This window comes from Wyeomyia smithii, chromosome 2, assembly GCF_029784165.1.
Source record: "Wyeomyia smithii strain HCP4-BCI-WySm-NY-G18 chromosome 2, ASM2978416v1, whole genome shotgun sequence".
NCBI classification, from domain to species: domain Eukaryota; kingdom Metazoa; phylum Arthropoda; class Insecta; order Diptera; family Culicidae; genus Wyeomyia; species Wyeomyia smithii.
Genome location: NC_073695.1, coordinates 133,970,806 through 133,994,114, shown reverse-complemented (window position 1 = coordinate 133,994,114; position 23,309 = coordinate 133,970,806). Strand labels below are relative to the sequence as shown.

The following is a 23,309-nucleotide window of genomic DNA, read 5'->3' as shown; positions in this document are numbered from 1 at the left end:
CCAGCAGAATTCATTGAAACTAATTTGAATGAGATTAAATCTGTCGATTGAATTTTCAAAAGTATAAAAGCCCTTCGTCACGATGGGATTTTAAACATTTTAAATAAGGTTCTTAGAAATTCTCAGGAATTGTATCATAATGAGTATTTCGCCAAATTATTGGAAAATGCTAAAAATACTCAAATTTTAAAGCAGGACAAGAAACCAGCTGAGGTTTAAAGTTGTCAAGCAATCATTATATGATGATACGAACTAATAAATCTGAAGGTTATCCAAGTGGAGTTGCTGTTCTATACATAGAAAAAGTTAAAGGGTATGTGCTTGAGTGCACAAACGTAGGCTTGCCGTGGGGCTATGATGAGTGTAAAGATTTAATTCTGCCAGAGCCATAGTATATAACACACACCAAACGTACAAATACCATACACAATAATCCATGAACTTTTCACACAAAAAACACATACACCTGTCATAAACCACAGCATACCAATACCAATACCCACATGAACTGCCCATAAATGCATAACAGCCCCATGTAATTTCTCATCACTTTTTGTTTAAACCTCAAAAACTTTTTCACATACCTGGTGCTCGCAAAAAATCGCAAGAAAAAGCTTTTTGTTGCTAAATTGATTAGAAAAATATGAAGTTTGGTCAGTCCCATGTTACAAATAAACGAAAAACAAGTTCAGTGCTGAAAATAACTAGCATAAAATTATGGTCACTATCATAGAAATACCAATTGAAGTGAAAACAGGAAAAATAATTGACTTTTTCTATACAAGTATTCTGACATAAATATAGTTACCTCGAATAAATACATTTTTGCACACACATGTTATACTCACATACACACATACACGTAATACACACACATACATACACACACATACACACACACGTGCTACTCAGACACGCACACGATACTTACACACACACCCACGCTACTTACACTCACACACACAGTGACACACACAAGTTACTTACACATACACAGACGTTACTTACACATACACGCACACGCCACTCACACATACACACACGCTATTCACACACCCACACGCTACTCAGACACACACGCTTGATGTACGACACACTATACCTACACTATCGGCAGCACCCAAACGGCTCCCAAGTCTTCCAATGGTCCCTTCCAACGGCTTCCAATAGTCCCCAGTGCCATTCACGTCCAATTTCGGGCTGTATTCCAACAACGATATCTGAATTAGATTACCACTGGTGAGGTCCAACTCAGATCGAAGGGAAGCCGAACTGTTCGCCTTGACGGTCGACCAGGGAATGAGCTTCTCAAATATTTATTTTAGCATGCAAATGTTTTGACAAAGAGGTTGGATGTAGGTCGAGATTTCATTTGCGTGATGTCTCGGTACCAGTTTAAATTCACTAAAGTACGTATTTTCATGGAAACCTGATTTTCTCAGTCTCCCACAGTAGGTTTCAACTTGGCTCTTCAATTTTCAAGCTCTATATTTCTACAGTAACGTCCTCTGAATCCAAAGATGCTGAAAGATTTATTCTAGCATGCACAGATTTAGATAAAAACAAGTTTGAATTCACTAAAGTACGAGTTCTTATGAAAACTTGATTTTCTTCAAATCTGTGCATCTGTGCAAAAATCTTTCACCATCTTTGGATTCAGATGACGTTACTCTAAAAATATAAAATTTAAAAATTGAAAAGCTAAGTTGAAACCTACTGTGAGAGACTGATAAAATCAGGTTTTCATGAAAATACGTACTTTAGTGAATTTAAACTGGTACCGAGACATCACGCAAATGAAATCTCGACCTACATCCAACCCCTTTGTCAAAACATTTGCATGCTAAAATAAATATTTCATCGCGTATGAGTGAAAATGTGAATATTCGGGATAGGACCTGCAAACCGGTGCCAAGTGAGGAAAAACGAGACTGTACAGAGGTTTTTTTTTCATTGGAGCCTGCAATCATGAATGTGTGAAGATTGATCAACGTTGTGCCAGTCATAATTTAGTGGAGTTGCATAACCATCACCAAAGAAACTATGTAATTTTTCGTATGCGAGTGGTGAAAAAAAGTAACGAAATGCTTTTTTCGCTGCATGCTGACTCGATATATAAGATAAGTGCATTGTGTTTATTGCGACTTTTACGCCGGTTTGGACTACCCTGAAATACACGATTATCACAGTCGAATCTCGCACACGATTTCGCAGTTATGGGTGATGGGTATCGATACTAGCGATATCGAAACGTTTGACAACAAAATTTTATTATTTAGACAAAGATACTCTATTATGACTGCTACCTTGGTAGGTTAATAAGAAATCACTCCAGCAATGGTCAGTGTTTGATACCTATATATATTAATAAAGTATACTTGAAACTAGAGATGAACCGAATATTCGGTCGCCGAATATTCGGGCCGAATATCAGCAAAAATTGGATTTTGCCGAATATTCGGCTCGCCGAATAGTAAATTTATTATTCGGCCGAATATGCCGAATAAACCGAATAGTGGCCAATGAATATCAGAAAATAATATAAAAGTATAGTGCAAAGTTCTATGAACCGGGGTAAACGAAAACTGAAGATGTAACTGAAGATGGGCTTAGAAAGGAATATATCTCATTAAACGGAACACGAACCGCAATCTCCACACATCTCTGTCATGTCTTGTCTAGATGAGGTATATTTTTTCTGAACCAAAGTCACACCCTCAATTCTCGTTCATTTCTCGCATTTTTTTTTGTTTCAAAAACACTCAAAATGTAGTTGTAACACAAACTGTTAAATTGTGTTAACCTTAATTCTCAAAAACATTATTTTTAAACGACAACTCAAATAAGAACAAAAGTAGGTGCGCCACGGATTAGCGTGCCTTATTCCATAGGCGCAAAATTAATTATTTCTTGTGCAATAGTTCGGACAATTTTCAATCGTTTTCGTACATGAACCATTGGAAAGCGAAAGAAACAATTTAAACTTCAAACAATGACCATTTGGTTATTTTGTTATCATACGATCAACGTTGTGTTCAGCCGAATATACGGCCGAATATTCGTCTCACCGAATAATGGAAAAAAGGTTATTCGGTATTCGGCCGAAGGCCGAATAGTGCTATTCGGTGCATCTCTACTTGAAACCGTGAAGTCTGGTATCGATACAATGACAATTGAAAAAGTATCGATACTCAGTATCACCCAATCAATCATTAGTTTTTAGTTTTAAATAGTTTATTTGACACGGCACGATACAATTTATGTTTAACTGAGCCAAGTACATTTTTTTTTTAAATTCTAAATTAGCAGGGAAAAGAGGGAGGCCTTTTCTTTATTCTCGCGGCCGACTACGAGCTAGTGGGGATTTAAGGTGAGAGGAGGGGTGTTACAATTTTGTTTTTAATTATTTTATATTACAGAATGTATTCATTTGTACGTGGCTAACCAGTGATGTTCTGTTTGAGCAGTTTTGGTCTGAGGTGTCTGCGTAAACATAGAGATGCCGAGTCTTCATTTTAGTGTCTCCAGCCGGGTGTATCATTCTCTTTCAGTTTGTGACAGAAATTGTATTCTAGCAAATAGATAAAAGAAATCAAATTTTAATGCCAGCATTTTTTATAAACCCGTATAGTTGTGTCATGTACTGGAGATCACCGCTTCCCAGAATGTCTCTAACGGGTACGTTCGGTTGTTTTCCTCGGGCCCGAAGGGAATCTATAAGCTCAGACCTAACACCACAGTATTCGGTACACGACCAAACAACATGCTCGATGTCATGGTAGCCATCGCCACAAACGCAGTGATTACTGTCTACAAGCCCTATACGAAAGAGATGCGTGTTTAACGTATAGTGATTGGACATAAGTCTGGACATCACGCGAATGAAGTCCCGACCTACATCCAACCCCTTGAACCATGCTTTCGTCGATACCTTAGGAAAAATGGAATGTAGCCACCGTCCCAGTTCATCTGAGTTCCATGATGATTGCCAACTGTTGAGTGTTCTCTGACGCAAAATGCTATAAAATTCATCATAAGCAAATGGTCTTTCATAAATATCGCCGTCAATAGCACCCACCTTAGCTAAAGAGTCAGCCTTTTCGTTACCCGGAATCGAGCAATGAGAAGGGACCCACGCTAAGGTAACCCGGTAATTTTTATCTGTTAAAGCACTTAAAAACCGCCGTATTTTCCCCAGGAAATACGGGGTGTGCTTCACAGGCTTCATTGATCGCAGAGCCTCAATGGCACTGAGACTATCTGTGAAGATGAAGTAGTGGTCTATGGGTAGGGTTTCGATGATTCCAAGAGAGTACTGAATAGCCGCAAGTTCTGCGACGTACACGGAAGCAGGAGCATCGAGTTTGTAGGAGGCGGTAAAATTTTCGTGGAAAACACCGAAGCCAGTGGACTCATCTAGATTAGATCCGTCAGTGTAAAACCTTTTATTATAACTAACATGTTTAAACTTATTGGAAAAAATCTTAGGGATCTCTTGGGGTCGCAATTGATCCGGGATACCAGAAATGTCTTGTTTCATGGTGGTGTCGAAGAATATAGCATTATTAGAAGTAGCTAAAAGTGCGACATTGGAGGAATCGTATGAAGAAGGATTAATATCTTGAGCCATATAGTCAAAATATAAAGTCATAAATCTGGATTGAGATTGAAGGTCGACCAACCTCTCGAAATTTTCAATTACTAATGGGTTCATAACTGTGCATCGAATTAGCAACCGGTAAGAGAGATTCCAAAAACGATGTTTCAACGGAAGAATACCCGCTAACACTTCAAGACTCATCGTATGGGTCGACTGCATGCAACCCAAGGCAATACGCAAACAACGATATTGTATTCTCTCTAATTTTATAATGTGCGTGTTCGCGGCGGAGCGAAAGCAGAAACAGCCGTACTCAAGAACTGACAATATCGTTGTTTGGTATAACCTTAGAAGGTCTCCTGGGTGAGCACCCCACCAAGTTCCGGTAATCGTACGAAGAAAATTAATCCTCTGTTGGCATTTTTGTGTCAGATACCTAATATGACAAGCCCAGGTGCATTTAGAGTCGAACCAGACCCCGAGATATTTAGCGACTAAAACCTGAGAGATCGTTTTACCCGTTAGTAGGAGCTGCAGCTGAGCTGGGTTATGCTTCCTAGAAAAAACGACCAGCTCAGTTTTCTCCGGAGAGAATTCGATACCCAGCTTAAGAGCCCATTCAGACAAATTGTCTAAGGTATCTTGCAATGGTCCTTGCAGATCGCTAGCCTTGCCACCAGTAATGGATACAACGCTATCGTCTGCAAGTTGCCTTAGCGTGCATGAATTTGCAAGACATTCATCGATGTCATTGACGTAAAAATTATATAAGAGAGGACTTAAACATGAGCCCTGGGGGAGGCCCATGTAACTAATTCGGGAAGTTGTCGAATCGCCATGTGAGAAATACATATGCTTTTCTGACAACAAATTGAGCAAAAAGTTATTCAAATTTGGTGAAAGTCCCTGCGAATGAAGTTTCGCGCTTAAAACTTCTACAGAGACAGAGTCAAAAGCCCCCTTAATATCCATGAACGCAGAAGCCATTTGCTCTTTTCGAGCAAAGGCAAGTTGAATTTCAGTAGAAAGCAACGCTAGGCAATCGTTCGTCCCTTTGCCCCGGCGAAAGCCAAATTGAGTATCTGAAAGTAAACCATTTGTTTCGACCCATTTGTCTAACCGTAAGAGGGTCATTTTCTCCATTAATTTCCGGAGGCAAGAGAGCATCGCAATCGGCCTATATGAATTGTGATCAGAGGCAGGTTTCCCGGGTTTCCGAATAGCAATGACTTTTACCTCCCTCCAGTCATGCGGAACAATATTTAGCTCAAGAAACTTGTTGAACAAATTCAACAAGCGTCTTTTTGCAGAGTCGGGTAGATTCTTCAACAGGTTGAATTTTATTCTATCTAACCCTGGAGCCTTATTGTTGCACGACAGGAGAGCCATTGAAAATTCCAACATCGAAAATGGAGGCTCTTCCGTAGTTACTAATAACGCGTCGCGAAAGGTTTTCTGTTCCGGTACAGAGTCCGGACAGACCTTTTTGGCAAAATCGAGTATCCAGCGATCTGAATACTCCTCGCTTTCATTCGAAACGTCACGGTTCCGCATGCGCCTGGCGGTATCCCAAAGAGTGCTCATCGCTGTTTCCCTGGACAACGCGTTTACGAACCGCCGCCAGTACCCGCGTTTTTTCGCCTTTACTAAGCTCTTCATCTGCCTGCCCAGTGCTTCGTACTTTCGAAGCAGGTTGACAGTGCCGTACTCCCGGTAGTCCTTATACGCCGCGGACCTTCGCGCGTACAGCTCAGAGCACTCTTTGTCCCACCATTTGTTGGGAGGGCGCTGTCTAATCGTTACCCCGGGTATCGGTTTCGTCTGAGCTTGAGTCGCGGCGTCGATTATCAAGCCAGCTAAGAACGCGTATTCTTCCTCCGGAGGAAGTTCCTCGTGAGTCTCGATAGATTGCGCTATAATAGACTCATAACACTTCCAATCAATATTACGTGTAAGGTCGTAGGAAATATTGATTGGGTTCGGGGAAGTTGAACCATTAGCAATTGATATAACGATTGGAAGATGATCACTACCGTGGGGATCGTTGATTACTTTCCACCGGCAATCTAACGCTAGTGATGTCGAGCAAAGGGATAGGTCAAGCACGCTTTCACGTGCTGGTGGATTAGGTACACGTGTCGCTTCCCCAGTATTCAAAACTGTCATATTGAAGTCGTCGATCAAGTTACAGATTAAAGAAGATCGGTTGTCGTCGTACAGCGACCCCCATAGCGAACAGTGAGAATTAAAATCTCCCAATATCAAAAAAGGCGCGGGAAGCAACTCTGCTATATCAGTGAGATGCTTCTGTTCAATCCGCGCGGATGGAGGCATATATAACGAAACAAGGCATAGGTCTTTTCCATTCATATTCGTTTGAATGGCAACGACTTCAATATTCGAGATCGAGGGGAGGTCGATTCGGAAGAAGGAATAGCACTTTTTAATCCCTAAAAGTACCCCTCCACCGTGTGAGTCTCGATCTCGACGAATAATGTTAAAATCGTGGAAATTGAGTTGATCGTTTGAATTGAGAAAGGTTTCACAGAGCGCAAATGCGTCACAATTGTATGTATTTATTAAATGAGAAAATAGATCGAATTTGGGGATGATACTTCTGCAATTCCACTGTAATACAGTGATAAAATTCCTAACCTCTTTCGCCGTATTAGTCATCGAAAGATATGATAGCTGAAATGAGGGGCCAAGTTGCTGCTAGTTGCATCAAAAAGGTTTTCACTGTAGGAAGAAGGGCAAGAAGAATATTTTGTAGGGGATCTGGTATGTTGAATGTTTTAAATATCCAGTCCACAATATCAGAAAATTTTATGAACCCTGTTTCTTTTTTATCTTCTGATCGAGAAATGGGTGCACGAGGGGTTTTTGGTGCCCTAGGAAGCGGTGGGTACTCCTGGTTTGATTTAAAATTAAAACCGGGAGGTACTTGCTTCGGTTTTTCTTCACCGCTTCCTTTTTGTGTTGGCTTATTGGTCATTCCGCTAGGGGTTATCTTGCGACCTTTGCGAGAAAGATTAGGAGAGTTGATCATTCTCCTCTTCCTAGATCCTTCTGGCATGGCATAAGAACACCCTTCGAGGGGATCGTCAGATGTACCCTCATCGGTTGGCAAAAAGGAAAAGATGTTTCCTGTCGAGGGTGGCTCAGCACTCTTCAGCATTTCTGCGAAAGAGCGCTTTGATCGTTCCTTGAGGGAACGCTTTATTTTTTCCTCGCGCTGTTTGTACGCGGGACACGCCGAAAGGTCATGCCGAGTTCCCTCGCAGTAAAGACACTTTTCAGTATCCTCACTGCAAGCGGTCTCAGCGTGATTGCCTCCGCACTTGCTGCAGCGTGCCTTGTTGCAGCAGTAGGTGGCTGTATGACCTAACTGCTTGCAGTTTTGGCAATGCATGACCCGCGGTACGAACAGGCGTACAGGCAGACGAACCCTGTCCAAAGAGATGTAGTTCGGCAGTGCGGATCCGGCGAATGTTACACGGAAGGAATCCGAAGGGAAGAATTTCTTCTTCCCTTCTTCGATGGATACTGAATGCAATTGCTTGACATCCAGTATCTTTACATCTTGAATCAGGGGGTTCTTGAAGCAGCCAACCCCGTGACGCAAAATGTCATCGACCGTGAGGCTTCCTTCGGTAACCACACCGTCGATCTCCACGTCCTTGGCAGGGATGTACACGCGGTACTCTCTCGTGAAGAGCTCGTAGCTAGCAATTGCGTTTGCTTGCTTCAAGCTACTCACAACAACTCGCAGTTTGTTCGGTCTAACCTTTGTAATTTCGGTTACGTCCGAAAACTGTTTTGCCAGGTCCTTGCCGATTTGAATTATATTTAGAGGCTTCTTTATGGGCCTGAAGTAAACTACGAACGGACCTTTCGAAGCATCTGGGTAAGCTTTCACCCGTGTTGCCGGTACCCTTGGTACGGGGCTAGGTAGCGTGGAAGGTAGAGGGGAATTGATGGGGGAGATCTCAATCTCTTCCCCAGTTGTTTCCACATCCAGGAATAGTTGCACCTGCATGTCGTCCATTTTGCGGGAGCGTTACGCTCTACCGCACACAAACGATAAATATTCGAATGTGAGGGGGGGTCAAGTAGTTGCTATTAAATTTTAAAAACAATTTTTCAAACTACGATGGATCAAAATAAAAAAAAAGGCAGTAATACTAATACTAATAACAATAGTAATAATAATAATAATAATAATAATAATAATAATAATAATAATAATAATAATAATAATAATAATAATAATAATAATAATGATAATAATAATAATAATAGTAATAATAATTATAATAATAACAATAATAATAATACTATTAATAATAATGATAAAAATTCTAAAGTGAATACTTCACCGAACGTCTAAGTCACGACCTCACGGCTGATAGTAGGATTAATCGAGCGTCTCCGCAGAACAAACAATGACGATCCAGCTTCGTGTTGTGACACAGTGGCCGTATCCTACACGCGACCTTGTAGATGCCACTTGTAGTTGACTTCCACTCGCTCGATCGTATGATGGTCCTTGCTGCTAGCGGGGTAACAGCGGTGCGGGAGAATTATTCTTGCTGATATATCAGCTGCGTATCGCATCACTGGCGGGGTAGCCTGCCCCTACCAGTGTGCAGAAGATGTTTCTGCCGATATATTGCAGGCTATTGTTATCGCACACAAGAACTAATCGAAAAAAAAAACACCCGTACGATAACTCGTGTATTGTTATTTTGCGAATCAAACGGAGATAAACAATTTGCGTCTAATCAAGACGAAAGCAAAACAACGAATGACAATCAATCATGTAACACTTAGTTTTGTTTTGATATTCAACCTAATTTTCAACCAAAGCTGCTCAAAAATATATACTTAATGTTGCAAATGAAATACAAAACTAACAATGAACCCAAAAAAACTGCCACTGCGCTACTGAGGTGTCAGTTTGATAGAGCGAAATAAGAAATTGGGCAATGAAAGATTATCACAGAAGTCTAAATAGTCATGCAAGGGGCAATATATTTACAAAAACGTTTATTTATAATAAAAGTGACTACAAGCGGACATGATAAAAAATTGTACGTTAAACATTTCTCGTTTGTTTTCGGTGCGGGAATAATTATGTTATAGTTTTTTTTGAAGGTTAGTGATTTTTTAACCAAGTAGATTTTCCTAAACCCACTCAGCTGGACTCGAGGTACGATGCTGGCCTGATGTGACGGGCCATTCGTCGTGTGCCCGGCTCTCGGCTCGGGAGGGACTGTTGGTGTCGGTGGGATTGTGGCGCTGGCCCCGCAATCGTCCTGTACACTTGACTGTTGATTGCGGGGTCTTTGTGTGATGAACGGAGGGTCGGGTTCCGAGTCGAAATGTGGCACTGAAGCGGCGATCCAGATTCTCATGACTTAAGAGAAGTGTCGTGTGTTTTAGAGCAAGCGAGTTTTCACTAATGATATGCTTGGAGCAGAACTCTTCATACAGCAGACATGTAAAGTCTAAATGAATGTAAAAATGTGAATGTTATTCATTTATTTAAAGTAATACGTTTAAAACAGCACTACCCTTAATCATTTTTGGTTATGATTAATCGATTAAACTTTGTTTGTATCTTAGGTGTGTCTTTTTTCCTATTTACTAATCCTTATTTCTTTCAGAGAGCGAGATGGCGCTATAACCATAAGCAAAAATGCTAGGACTAGAGTTAGTACCCAAGTTCCAACCGTAACAGTTGAAGCGAGTTAAGGCGCTATATCCTTGGTGTTGAAACCCGAACATAAGGAGGAAATACCTATGTTCCATCCCAGGAGATTGGTCAACAAAGGAGTGAATTTTTTTAGCTTTGTCACTCCCAACGAATTATATGACTTCTTACATACGGAACGGTTGGTACGGATTGTCCCCGTTCTTAGATTACATTGTATTATATTGCGATACACAGTAGGCCTGGCCGTTGACAAGAAAAATGTATGGAAATCGTTTTTTAAAAAATGATGGATATCATTTTCCAGGAGTCAAGTACTGGCTGTGTTAGTGTAGACTAGACTAGACTAAAACATTCATAATAATGTAAAGTAGGCAATGTATGTGTTTTGTTTTTTCGAGGAATTGTGGAATCTTCCACCAAAACCCATTTAATTTAATTTATTACTTCATGAAACTAAAAACATTTTCTGACCAATGACTTACAATTTAGGTTGTAAAGTAGGCAATGTCTGTGATTTTTTCATAATAATGATGGTGAAAAGGATGTAAGTTTGACCAAACCATTGTTTCAAATAAGGCTGTTACAAATTTTGAATTCTTTTTAGGTTCAGTTAGCCAAGGGAGGGGGGGGAGGGTAATAAGACCGAGACGAAAAAAGGAATATCTTTAATAAAAATTTGTATGCAATTCACGACGTTCGTAACTTGCACTCAAATAAATGTTGAAAAATAACACTTTATTATTAAAAAGGACAGCAAAGCCTTGATGCTATATTCCGATTCGGCAACGGCCTACGTTAACACAGTGGAACAGAAAATCGTGACTCTTACAACACTGAATGAAGGCGCAGCTTATTGCTTTTTAAGTGAAATAGCAGCTTAACTAGAACAGTTTGATCCTTGGTGTCTAGGAACAACTTGTGGAGTAGACTTCAATGTTTGATTAAACAACAAAACCCATGTTTATCTTATTCTCTTTAATTTGGAATAACACTATTGATTACGAGATTTTCTCAGCTTTCCAACGAAACCAACGGAATTAAGAGCTTTCATACTTCTTCTTGTGCTAGAGCTCGTTAAAGGCAAACATAATCAAAAACTAAAAAAGTGAATAACTCTGCAGTAGTTAAACTTTGGATATATGCGTACAACATTTTTTTCATCAAATAGGGTCCTCTATCACCCCTTAAAGGATTTTAAGTCAGCTCCCCAACACGGTGTAATTACTCAAAAACGAAACATTGTTTCTGTACTTGTGCAGTGTCAAATGGATGTTTTGAAAAAAAAACGTATCAGATTTATTATTGTTGCGGGAATAGCAGATTTGAATAGTTACTGTAGAAGCTCACAACTTTCATTTCGAGTATTTCATAAGTGCGATTTGATGTGAACCGAAAGGTTTATTTTAAGGCTTTATTTAATATGAATCGTTCCCTCGCTGATGTTTATTAGTATAGCTTGCTATTTTTTTTATCTTTTTTGCATGAACATTAGAACTGTAAATCATATTAGTTGCAACGGTCATGAAGAGCACGATACTAAGGTAGAAGAAGTTTACCAAGATTTATGTTCCATTCAAAGTGTTAGAAACCAGGTAAATGTTTTGTTTTTAAATTTGACAATAAATTGTAATTACATTCCATTTTTTTAATTCTAGGTTGCATCTGCCACCTTCGAACAGCGGGACTTTGTGATTAAAGAGTTGATTGACACTGAATCGAATTACTTAGACGCACTAATGGCTTTAAAATATAAATTTATGCAGCCGTTAGAAAGAATACTACCGAAGGAAGTGATTCGATGCATATTCCCATGCATTAAAGAATTAGTCGATATCCATGAAAAATTTCTCACCAATTTGCGAGAATGTTTACAACCAAACTCAAAAATCAAATTGAGCACCGTTTTTCTAGAGTTCCGCGAGCCTTTCCTCCTATATGGTGACTATTGTTCAAGTATGACCAGCGCAACTGATACACTCCGAGATATTTGTAAAAAGTCTGATAACGTGGAACAAATCGTGAATGTAAGTAGCTATTAGAATAAATTGCATTAATACTAGAAATCGAGTCGGGTTTGATGTTTTGTAATGTGGTCCCCGTGGTTCTGTGGTTAGCGATGTTGGTCGGATAGCTCTCCCACACGGTTGTGATATCGGGTTCGATTCCCGATCGAGTCGAGGATCTTTTCGAGCTAGAAATTTTCTCGACTCAACAGAGGGGCACGGTGTATCGTTGTACTTATCCTACACATGCAAAATGTGCCAAAAACAATATCGATAACGAATTCTCTCAACTAATCTAGTTGATCGAGACCGCTATTAGCCCCAAGGCTAAGCGTGCGATATTGTTGTCATACCCGATCCGAATCCGATTTTTGTTTCGGTTAAACCCGAACCTGTCCTGAACCCGTTTTATGTGACCCCCTAACCCGAAACTTTATTTCTGGTGAAACCCGATCTTTTTTTCACTAGCCAACTAGCACCACAGGTAGGGTAAGTTGAACAGGTTGTAGGAAAAATCGGCCATTTTTTTTCGGAAGGACAATTCAGTTATCCTCTATCATTACATTTGCGGTAGCCTGTAGCGTCTCAGCGGAAGTCAAACCTCTTCCGGTTTTCATTTATATGTCAGCTTTCCGAAATCACAAACCATAAGAAGAGTAACTCATAATTGCATAGGAAAAAAACTGTGTTACTCTTTCATAAGGTATCTATTTTTCGTCATCGATACCATTGTTTCCAGACAATCAAGGATGATGGCGACGACTAACTCGCATATTCGTGTAAAGTCAATAAAGCATGAGTAGGTTTCAAGCTGTCAGAGCTGACTGAGGAACAGTTCAAATGCCTCATCTATATATGTGGGTTAAAATCTAAAAACCTAAATTAATCCACCTAGCGGTCAGACCCGGCCTTTCTCATTCAAACTTTCATTTGTGAAAATAGATTTACAAGAACGCTTCAATCCAATAAATGTATATTCACTCTTTAGGTTCTAAAATATTGAATATATATGATAGTTTGAGACCCCTCCCTCTTCTAGAAGGGAGGGGTCCCATACAAATGAAACATAAATTTCTGCACAACTCAAGAACAAACCAAGCAAATGAAACCGAATTTGGCATGTGGATGTTTTAAGGGGTAACAAATATGTGCATAATAGTTGGACGCCGATCCCTTTTCTGGAAGGGAGGGGTTCTATACAAATGAAACACAAATTTCTGCACATCTCGAGAACTAATCAACTTAGCTTGAGACCGAAAATGGTGATGTGGATATTCACATTTATTAAACGTCCAAAACTGACCTACGCTGCGTTAGTGTGGTGGCCAAAAACCAAAGAGTCCACCGCTAGAACAAAGCTAGATAAAGTTCAACGACTTGCGTGCATTGCTATAACAGGAGCAATGAAAAGCACCCCTCTCTTAATGCAATTCTTCATCTGCTGCCGTTGTACGAATACGTGCAACTAGAAGCAAAAAAGAGTGCCTTGAAGCTAAAAAGAACAAACACTATATTGTCAGGTGATCTTGTGGGTCACCTGACAATACTGGACTTTTTCAAAAGAGGGCCAGTGATGAGTATGAATGGAGACTGGATGCAAATATTTTAAAATAACAATATAGTTCACTCTCGAATTTCCCATATATTCCCGTGAAGACAGACAGGGAACACCCCCTCTTGTGGTGAAAAAGGTAACTAAACTCATTGCACAGTGGTACAGTAAGGCAATTTAGGCGGACATAGGCTTTTCGTTGCGATTTTGGTTTGCGGTTTAAAGCCATAGTTTTTGTAAAAAGTTGTTTCTTATACATAGTCCTCTATTCATGTGCGAATGAAAATTAGGGTGGTCCTAAAATCAACGAAATAAAACATTCTTTGGCAAACTTGTAGACCAACTAATTCTAAGTAACTTTGTAAAAAAACTTTTTTGTAGACATGAAATTTGGTTTCCAAAAACAGTCTTTTCGCTCTATTTTTTCAATTCAAATTTAAAAACAAAGTTTTCTTCGGTAACTTTAATCAAAAATACGCCAATTTTGACGAAAAAACATTGTCGATATATTATACAGATGAAGAGTTTTCACTATTTCTATTTTAAAAATAGGCCCTTTTGATATATTGATGTCTCCGTTTAGGGCAAACATAAATAAAATTTTTCGGTATCATTTGATAGAACAAATATTGTATAAGTATTGTAAAGAAATACCGAAAGTTGCTTAAAATTAGTTGATCTATAACTGTGCCGATGAATGTATACATTTATTTATGCAAATAAAAAGTTAGTTTTTTCATTTAGTCGATTTCAGGACCACCCTAATTTTCATTTGCACATAAAAGATAGACTAAATATAAGAAACAAGTTCCTAGAAAAAAATTTTACTCTAAAACCACAAAATCGCATCGAAAAACTCGTGTCCGCCTATATTGCCTTACTGTATCACTGTGCATTGTTGTTGAATTCTGTGAGCGTGTGACATTCTCACACACGAAACTGAATTTACTCAATTTTAGATTTAGTTGACTCAATTTCATACTTTCACAGAAAAAAATATGTTGCAGATTTCGTGCGTATATTGTTTGTATGTAAAACTAACGCCATTCCGGGAGTTAAATATTGATAATATAATAGATGTAGCTTATCGAGGCACGAAGAAGAAATATTCAAATAATCAGGCCACGACGTGTAAATGGTAAACAAATCCCAAGTTGCTATATACGTGGTTCCCTGTGTAACTTCACTAGCTCAGATCCATCACGGGAAGCAACTACGAAATGTGCTGCCGTCAAGCTCAAGCTCAATAATCAGGCCACGAAGTGTACAATTAAATGAATATTTCAATTACCTCGTGAAAAAGATAAAAGGAGAAACCGCACAATGGTTGTCAATAGTCGTATATGGTTGTTGTGCAACTTTTAGCTTAGATAACACTTGAATGTTCTATCAATTTAACAATTTAAGTATGGATACATATCATGTTGTAATTGGTTTAAAAGCTTTTTTATATTATACATAAAAGATATTCAACAAAACAAACATAATTAGTGATAACAACTGTTATGCAAAAACTATTATTTAATGTTTAGTTTTTTTCTTTTTGAAAGTATTTTTTGTTTTTTTTTATCCCTCCGAATTTTTTGCTCTCGAGTTCTAATCTTCGTATTCATCACTTGCAGCTTTGCTTCAACCAGCATATTTATGTATTTACTAGCTGACTCGGCAAACTTCGTCCCGCCTATTTTTGTGTTTAATTCAATATTTTTCAACATTCCAAATTCGCTGATTTCTTGCGATTTGTTTATATCGTTTGAAATTATTGGTTTTATCGGAATGACAACATCCTCGACTTTTGCCTTTAGTACATCACCTCTATTCCGAAAACACTCATGTTAGGTGGTATTCAGTTATTTTCGTTGTTTTCCAGAAACTGAAAGTGGTCATCTTCGAATTCATTATGGTGTCCAGGGTCAATGCTTGGCTTTTATACATTATTTCGATTACGGAAATATTCATATGCGGTAGTATTCGGCTGTTTCCCAGAAGTTGCCATCTTACAATTCAAAATGGTGTCTGAGGTCAATTTTTAGCTCCATGCATCATTCTGGTTAAAGAAACACTCATATTGGGTGGTATTTGGTCCCTTTAGGCTATTTTTTTGGAGACAATTTCTGGCCCCTGAGCGTCATTCTGGTTTGAGAAACACCAATAATAGGTGTTATTTAGTCATTTTTGGCTGTTCTACAGAAACCGGAAGTCACCATCTTAGAATTCAAAATGTTGTCTGTGGTCGATTCTAGCTCCTGTGTATCATTCTGGTATCGAAACATCTCATATTGGATGGAAATCAGCCGGTTGAAGAAATACTCATATTGGGTGATATTTGGTTATTTTCAGCAGTTTCCCATTTACCGGAAGTCGTCATTTTACAATTCATAATGTTATCTGAGGTCGATTTGTAGCTTCAGTGCATCATCACGATTTCGGAAATACCCATATTGGATGGTATTTGGTCATATCTCGCTGTTTCTCAGAAACCGGAAGTCGCCATCTTGGATTTCAAAATGGTATTCAGAGACAATTTCTGGCCTCTGAGCGTCATTCTAGTTAAAGAAACATCCATATTGGTGGTATTTGGTCATTTTCCTCTTTTTTCCAATCACTGGAAGTCGCCATCTTACAATTCAAAATTTTGTCTGATTTTTCAAAAACCGGAAGTCGCCATCTTGGATTTCAAACTGGCATTTCGAGACAATTTCTGGCCTCTGAGCGTCATTCTAGTTAAAAAAAAACCATATTAGGTGGTATTTGGTCATTTTCGGCAGTTTCCCAGTCACCGGAAGTCGCCTTTTTACAACTCAAAATATTTTCGGAGGTCGACAAACGTACAAACCGTGGAACACCACCCATGGATTACCTTATGCATAGGCGAACTTTATTATTATAAAATATCCGGCCGAGTCCACTTCACAATAAAATGTGAATTTTTTTCAGTGTACCCATTAGGGTAATATTATTGTCAAAAGTTGCTCTATTTCGCATGTCGTGAAGAACAAAATCAGAAGTGGCGCACCTAGCGGTCGAAAAGGTGACTAACGCTTCTGTCATTTTCAATTTGTCTTCATAATTTCTCGTAAGTGAACTATATTGGTATTTAATATATTTGCTGGATGGCACCTGAGGATAACCATGATATTCCCTACAAGGTATGCGAAACGTCGCGTGCAGACTGGGAAGTCGGAGTTCCTGATGTCCGTCCCGGCTCAACGATATTTTTCACAGATGGCTCAAAAATAGGTACCAAAACTGGTGCAGGAATCTTCGGCCCTGGAATTAATATTTCAGTGGCAATGGGACACTGGCCAACAGTGTTTCAAGCAGAGATTTTTGCAATCCTTGAATGTGCGAATGTGTGTCTGACTAGGAAATACATACATGCAAATATTTGTATTTTCTCTGACAGTCAAGCAGCACTGAAAGCACTAAATGCTTATAATGTACATCCAAGATTGTCTGGGAATGTATTCTCACATTGCGACAGCCATGTCAAACAAACTCAGTAAATTTGTATTGGGTTCCAGGACATTGTGGCATTGGTGGGAATGAAAAGGCAGACGAACTTGCAAAACAAGGATCTAACTCACAGTTTATCGGCCCAGAACCTTTCTGCGGTATATCAAACTGTGCAGTGAAAATGGAGCTTAAACGCTGGGAGGAACAAAAGGTGATAACCAATTGGTTTGATGTCAAAAAGTGTTCCCAATCTAAAAGATTTATCACACCAAACGAGAATCATTCGAAAAAGCTCCTAGAGCTCAACAAAAGAGCTCTTTGTACATACGTCGGCCTAGTAACGGGGCACTGTCCGAGTAGATATCATTTAAAGAACATTGGCCGGGTTCAGGATGATATCTGTCGCTTTTGTAATATGGAAAGCGAGACATCGGAAAATCTGCTGTGCAGTTGTGGTGCATTATTTAAACGCAGATCAAGGTTTCTTGGCAGTGGCTGTTTACAGCCCAAAGAGATTTGGTCTTTGAATCCTGGGAAACCATATTTCACCTGACTGGGAGCGTGTCGGTGCAGGTACCTGATCACTCAACAATAGTGGTCATTGTATTTTGCAAGGGGACACGTATAGCAATTGACTGGGATATATATTACAAAAGCTCACATCAATGGACAACGTAATTCTTATTCCCTAAAAAAAAAAAAAAAATCAACTTAATGGAACCAAATTTGGCAGGTAAATGTTTTTAGTGGTAAAATATATGTCCATAATGGTTCGACACCCCTCCCTCTTCTGGAAGCACATGTTTCTGCACAAATTTCTGCATATTTCGCGAACTTATCAACTAAATGGAACCATATTTGGCAGGTGAATGTTTTTAGTGGTAACAAATATGCTCCATAATCGACCTCAGGCAACATTTTGAATTGTAAGATGGCAACTTCCGGTTTCTGGAAAACAGCCAAAAATGGTCGATTTCCACCCAATACAATAATATCCGGATCTAGAATGATACACAGGAGCTAAAATCGACCACAGATACCATTTTTAATTCTAAGATGGCGACTTCCGTTTTTTGAAAAACAGCTGAAAATGACAAAATACCACCCAATATGGGTGTTTCTTTAACCAGTATGACGTTCAAACTCCAGAAATTGTCTCCAAATGCCATTATAAAATTCAAAATGGCAACTTCTTTGGCTTTCGGAAAAACAGCGGCAAACGACCAAATACCACCCAATATAGGTATTTCCGGAATGATGTACTGGAGCCACAAATTGACTTAAGACAACATTTTGGAATGGTCGGCGTGCGAGCAAACCGAGCCAAACGCAGAACACATTGTTTTGAGTAATTAGCATTTGAAGTTTGACCACCAATAAATTAATCGTGTTTGAACTTATCATTAATTCAATGCTGAACAGAGCTTAATGAATGTCCTGTTATCATAAATGCACGAAATATAGCAATCTAAACATATAAAAATGCAGCTCTGTCTGTCTGTCTGTCTGTCTATCTGTCTGTCTGTCTGTCTGTCTGTCTGTCTGTCTGTCTGTCTGTCTGATTCATTTAGGCTTGGAAACTACCAAACCGATCGGCGTGAAATTTTGTATATAGGGGTTTTAGGGGTCGGAAAAGGTGACTAAGATAGTTCGAGACTCCTCCCCCTTCTGCAAGGGAGGGGTCCCATACAAATGAAACACAAATTTCTGCACATCTCGAAAACTAACCAAGCAAATGAAACCAAATTTGGCATGTGGATGTTTTTAGGAATAACAAATATGTCCATGTTAATTCGACACCCTTCCCTCTTCTGGAAGAGAGGGGTCCCATACAAATGAAACACAAACTTTTGCACATCTCGAAAACTAACCAAGCAAATGGAACCAAATTTGGCATGTGGATGCTTTAGGAGTAGCAAATATGTCCATGTTGATTCGACACCCTTCCCTCTTCTGGAAGGGAGGGGTCCCATACAAATGAAACACAAACTTTTGCACATCTCGAAAACAAACCAAGCAAATGGAACCAAATTTGGCATGTGGATGTTTTTAGGAGTAACAAATATGTCCATGTTGATTCGACACCCTTCCCTCTTCTGGAAGGGAGGGGTCCCATACAAATGAAACACAAACTTTTGCACATCTCGAAAACTAACCAAGCAAATGGAACCAAATTTGGCATGTGGATGTTTTTAGGAGTAGCAAATATGTCCATGTTGATTCGACACCCTTCCCTCTTCTGGAAGAGAGGGGTCCCATACAAATGAAACACAAACTTTTACACATCTCGAGAACTAACCAAGTTAATAGAAGCAAATTTGGTAGGTAGATGTTTTTAGAGGTAACAAATATATCCATAATGGTTTGAAACCCCTCCCTCTTCTACAAGGGAGGGGTCCCATACAAATGAAATAAGAATTTCGCACAGCTCGAGAGCCAATCAACCAAATTTGGTATGTGAATGTTTTTAGAGGTAACAAATATGTCTATAGTGGTTCGACTCCCCTCCCTCTTCTGTGAGGGAGGGGTTCATAACAAATGAAACACAAATTTCTGCACATCTCGAGAATTAACCAACTAAATGGAACCAAATTTGGCAGGTGATTGTTTTTAGGGGTAACAAATATATCCATAATGGTTTGACACCCCTCTCTCTTCTATAAGGGAGGGGTCCCATACAAATGAAACTCAAATTACGCACAGCGCGAGAACCAATCAAGCAAATATAACCAAATTTAGCAGGTGAATGTTTTTAGGTGTAACAAACATGTCCATAATGTTTCGACACCCTTTCTTCTGGTATGTCTCACAATACCATTTCGAAATCCAAGATGGCGACTACCCGTTTCTGAAAAATAGCGGCAATTGACCTTATACCACCCAACATGGGTATTTCCGGAATTGTTTTGATGCACTGAAGTCACAAATCGACCTCAAACAACATTTCGAATTGTAAGATGGCGACTTCCGGTGTCTGGAAAACAGCCGAAAATGACCAAATATCACCCAATATGAGTGTTTCTTCAACCAGATGGACGCACGGAGGCCAAAAATTGTGTCCTAATGCCAATGTGAAATCCAAGATGGCGACTTCCGGTTTCTGAAAAATAGCGGCAAATGACTAAATACCACCCAATATGGGTATTTCTGGGATTGTTATGATGCACTGAAGCCACAAATCGACCTCAAACAACATTTTGAATTGCAAGAAGGCGACTTCCGGTGTCTGGAAAACAGCCGAAAATGATCAAATACCACCCAATAAGAGTGTTTCTTCAACCAGAATGACGCCCAGAGGCCAGAAATTGTCTCCTAATGCCAATGTGAAATTCAAGATGGCGACTGCCGGTTTCTGAAAAACAGCGGCAAATGACCAAATACCACCCAATATGGGTATTTCTGGGTTTGTTTTGATACACTGAAGCCACAAATCGACCTCAAACAACATTTTGAATTGCAAGAAGGCGACTTCCGGTGTCTGGAAAACAGCCGAAAATGATCAAATACCACCCAATAAGAGTTTCTTCAACCAGAATGACGCCCAGAGGCCAAAAATTGTCTTCTAATGCCAATGTGAAAATCAAGATGGCGACTGCCGGTTTCTGAAAAACAGCGGCAAATGACCAAATACCACCCAATGTGGGTATTTCTGGGTTTGTTATGATACACTGAAGCCACAAATCAACCTCAAACAACAATTTGAATTGTAAGATGGCGACTTCCGGTGTCTGGAAAACAGCCGAAAATGACCAAATACCACCCAATATAAATGTTTTTTTAACTAGATTGACGCTCAGAGGCCAAAAATTGTCTCCTAATGCCATTCTGAAATCCAAGATGGCGACCTTAGGCTTCTGAAAAACAGCGGCAAATGACCAAATACCACCCAATATGGGTATTTCCGGGATTGTTATGATGCACTGAAGCCACAAATCGACCTCAGACAACATTTCGAATTGTAAGATGGTAACTTTCGGTGTCTGGAAAACAGCCGAAAATGATCAAATAGCACTCAATATGAGCGTTTCTTTAATCAGATTGACGCACGGAGGCCAGAAATTGTTCCCAAATGCCATTTTGAAATCCAAGATGGCGACTTCCGGTTTCCGAAAAACAGCAGCAAATGACCAAATACCACCTAATATGGGTATTTCCGGAATTGTTATGACGCACTGAAGCCACAAATCGACCTCAGACAACATTTTGAATTGTAAGATGGCGATTGAATGACGCCCAGAGGCCAAAAATTGTCTCCTAATGCCAATTTGAAATTCAAGATGGCTACTTCCGCTTTCTGAAAAACAGCGGCAAATGACCAATAGGCGTCGTACACAAATTACGTAACGCATGGTTGGGGAGGGGGGATAAGTCTGCGTTACTTATTGTTACAGAGGGGGAAGGGGCGGAGTGTTTGAGCCCGTTACGTAATAGAGATGTTTGCTCAAAATTGCAAATTTGGTGGGGAGGACAGGTTGACCAGCGTTACGTAACTTTAGGGGGGGGAGTCATATCTAACGTTACTTATCGTTACATAGGGGGGGAGGGGGTCTGAAATCTAGGTTTTTAGCGTTACGTAATTTGTGTACGACGCCATATGGGTATTTCCGGGATTGTTATGATGCACTGAAGCCACAAATCGACCACTGAAGCCACAAATCGGCCTCAGACAACATTTTGAGTTGTAAGATAACAACTTCCGGTGTCTGGAAAACAGCCGAAAATGATCAAATACCACTTAATATGAGCGTTTCTTTAATCAGATTGACGCACGGAGGCCAGAAATTGTTCCCGAATGCCATTTTGAAATCCAAGATGGCGACTTCCGGTTCCCGAAAAACAGCGGCAAATGACCAAATACCCCTCAATATGCGTATTTCCGGAATTGTTATGATGCAATGAAGCCACAAATCGACCTATCAATCTCAGACAACATTTTGAATTGTAAGAAGGCGACTTCCGGTGTCTAAAAACAGCCGAAAATGACCAAATACCACCCAATATGAGTGTTTCTTCAATCAGATTGACGCTCAGAGGCCAAAAATTGTCACCTAATGCCATTTTTAAATCCAAGATGGCGACTTCCGGTTTCTGAAAAAACAGCGTCAAATGACCAAATACCACCCAATATGGGTATTTTCGGGATTCTTATGATGCGCTGAAGCCACAAATCGACCTCAGACAATATTTTGAATTGTAAGATGGCGACTTCCGGTGTCTGGAAAACAGCCTAAAATGATCAAATACCACTCAATATGAGCGTTTCTTTAACCAGATTGACACACGGAGGCCAGAAATTGTTTGGAAATCCAAGATGGCGACTTCCGGTGTCCGGAATGCAGCCCAAAGTGACCAAATACCACCCAATATGAGTATCTCTGGAACGAGAATGAAGCTGAAAATTGACCTCAGACACCATTATGAATTGTAAGATGGCATATTCCGGTTTCTAAAAAACAGCCAAAATGACCGATTTCCATACAAAATGAGTATCTTCGGAACCAGAATGATACACAGGAGCTAGCATCGACCACAGACACCATTTTGAATTCGAAGATGGTGACAACCGAAAATATGGGTGTTTCTTTAACCAGAATGACGCTCAGGGGCCAGAAATTGTCTCCAAATGCCATTTTTAAATCCAAGATGGCGACTTACGGTTCCGGATCACCGGATCCAGAATGATGCAAGGAGCTATAAATTGACCTTAGACAACAGTTTGAATTGAAAAATGGCAACTTCTGGAAAACAGCCGAAAATAACCGAATACTACTACATATGGATAAGTCCGTAATCGAAATTATGTATAAAGAAGCCAAGCATTGACCCTGGACACCATTTTGAATTAGAAGATGACCTATTTAAGTTTCTGGAAAACAACGAAAATAACTGAAATGCACCCAATATATATCCGGAATAGAGGTCATGTACAAAAGCCAAAAGTTGAGGATGTTGCCATTCCGATAAAACCAATTATTTTTA

At 39.6% G+C, this 23,309-nt stretch overlaps 1 protein-coding gene across 11 annotated transcripts in view; it reads left to right on the top strand.

The window, feature by feature from the left end:
• The window catches only part of LOC129724161 (protein vav), an 874,164-nt gene that overhangs the window by 210,566 nt on the left and 640,289 nt on the right, over positions 1-23,309 (top strand). For 10 of the 11 annotated variants that reach the window (XR_008727880.1, XM_055678820.1, XM_055678827.1 and 7 more), the window contains exon 6: positions 11,975-12,343. Coding sequence is in view for 10 of the 11 variants with exons in the window: in XM_055678820.1 (XP_055534795.1) it covers positions 11,975-12,343 (369 nt within the window). In the remaining variant the exon portion in view is untranslated. Of the gene's footprint in view, positions 1-11,811; positions 11,912-11,974; positions 12,344-23,309 lie in introns of all 11 variants that reach the window. The other variant, XM_055678825.1, reaches the window with a different exon arrangement.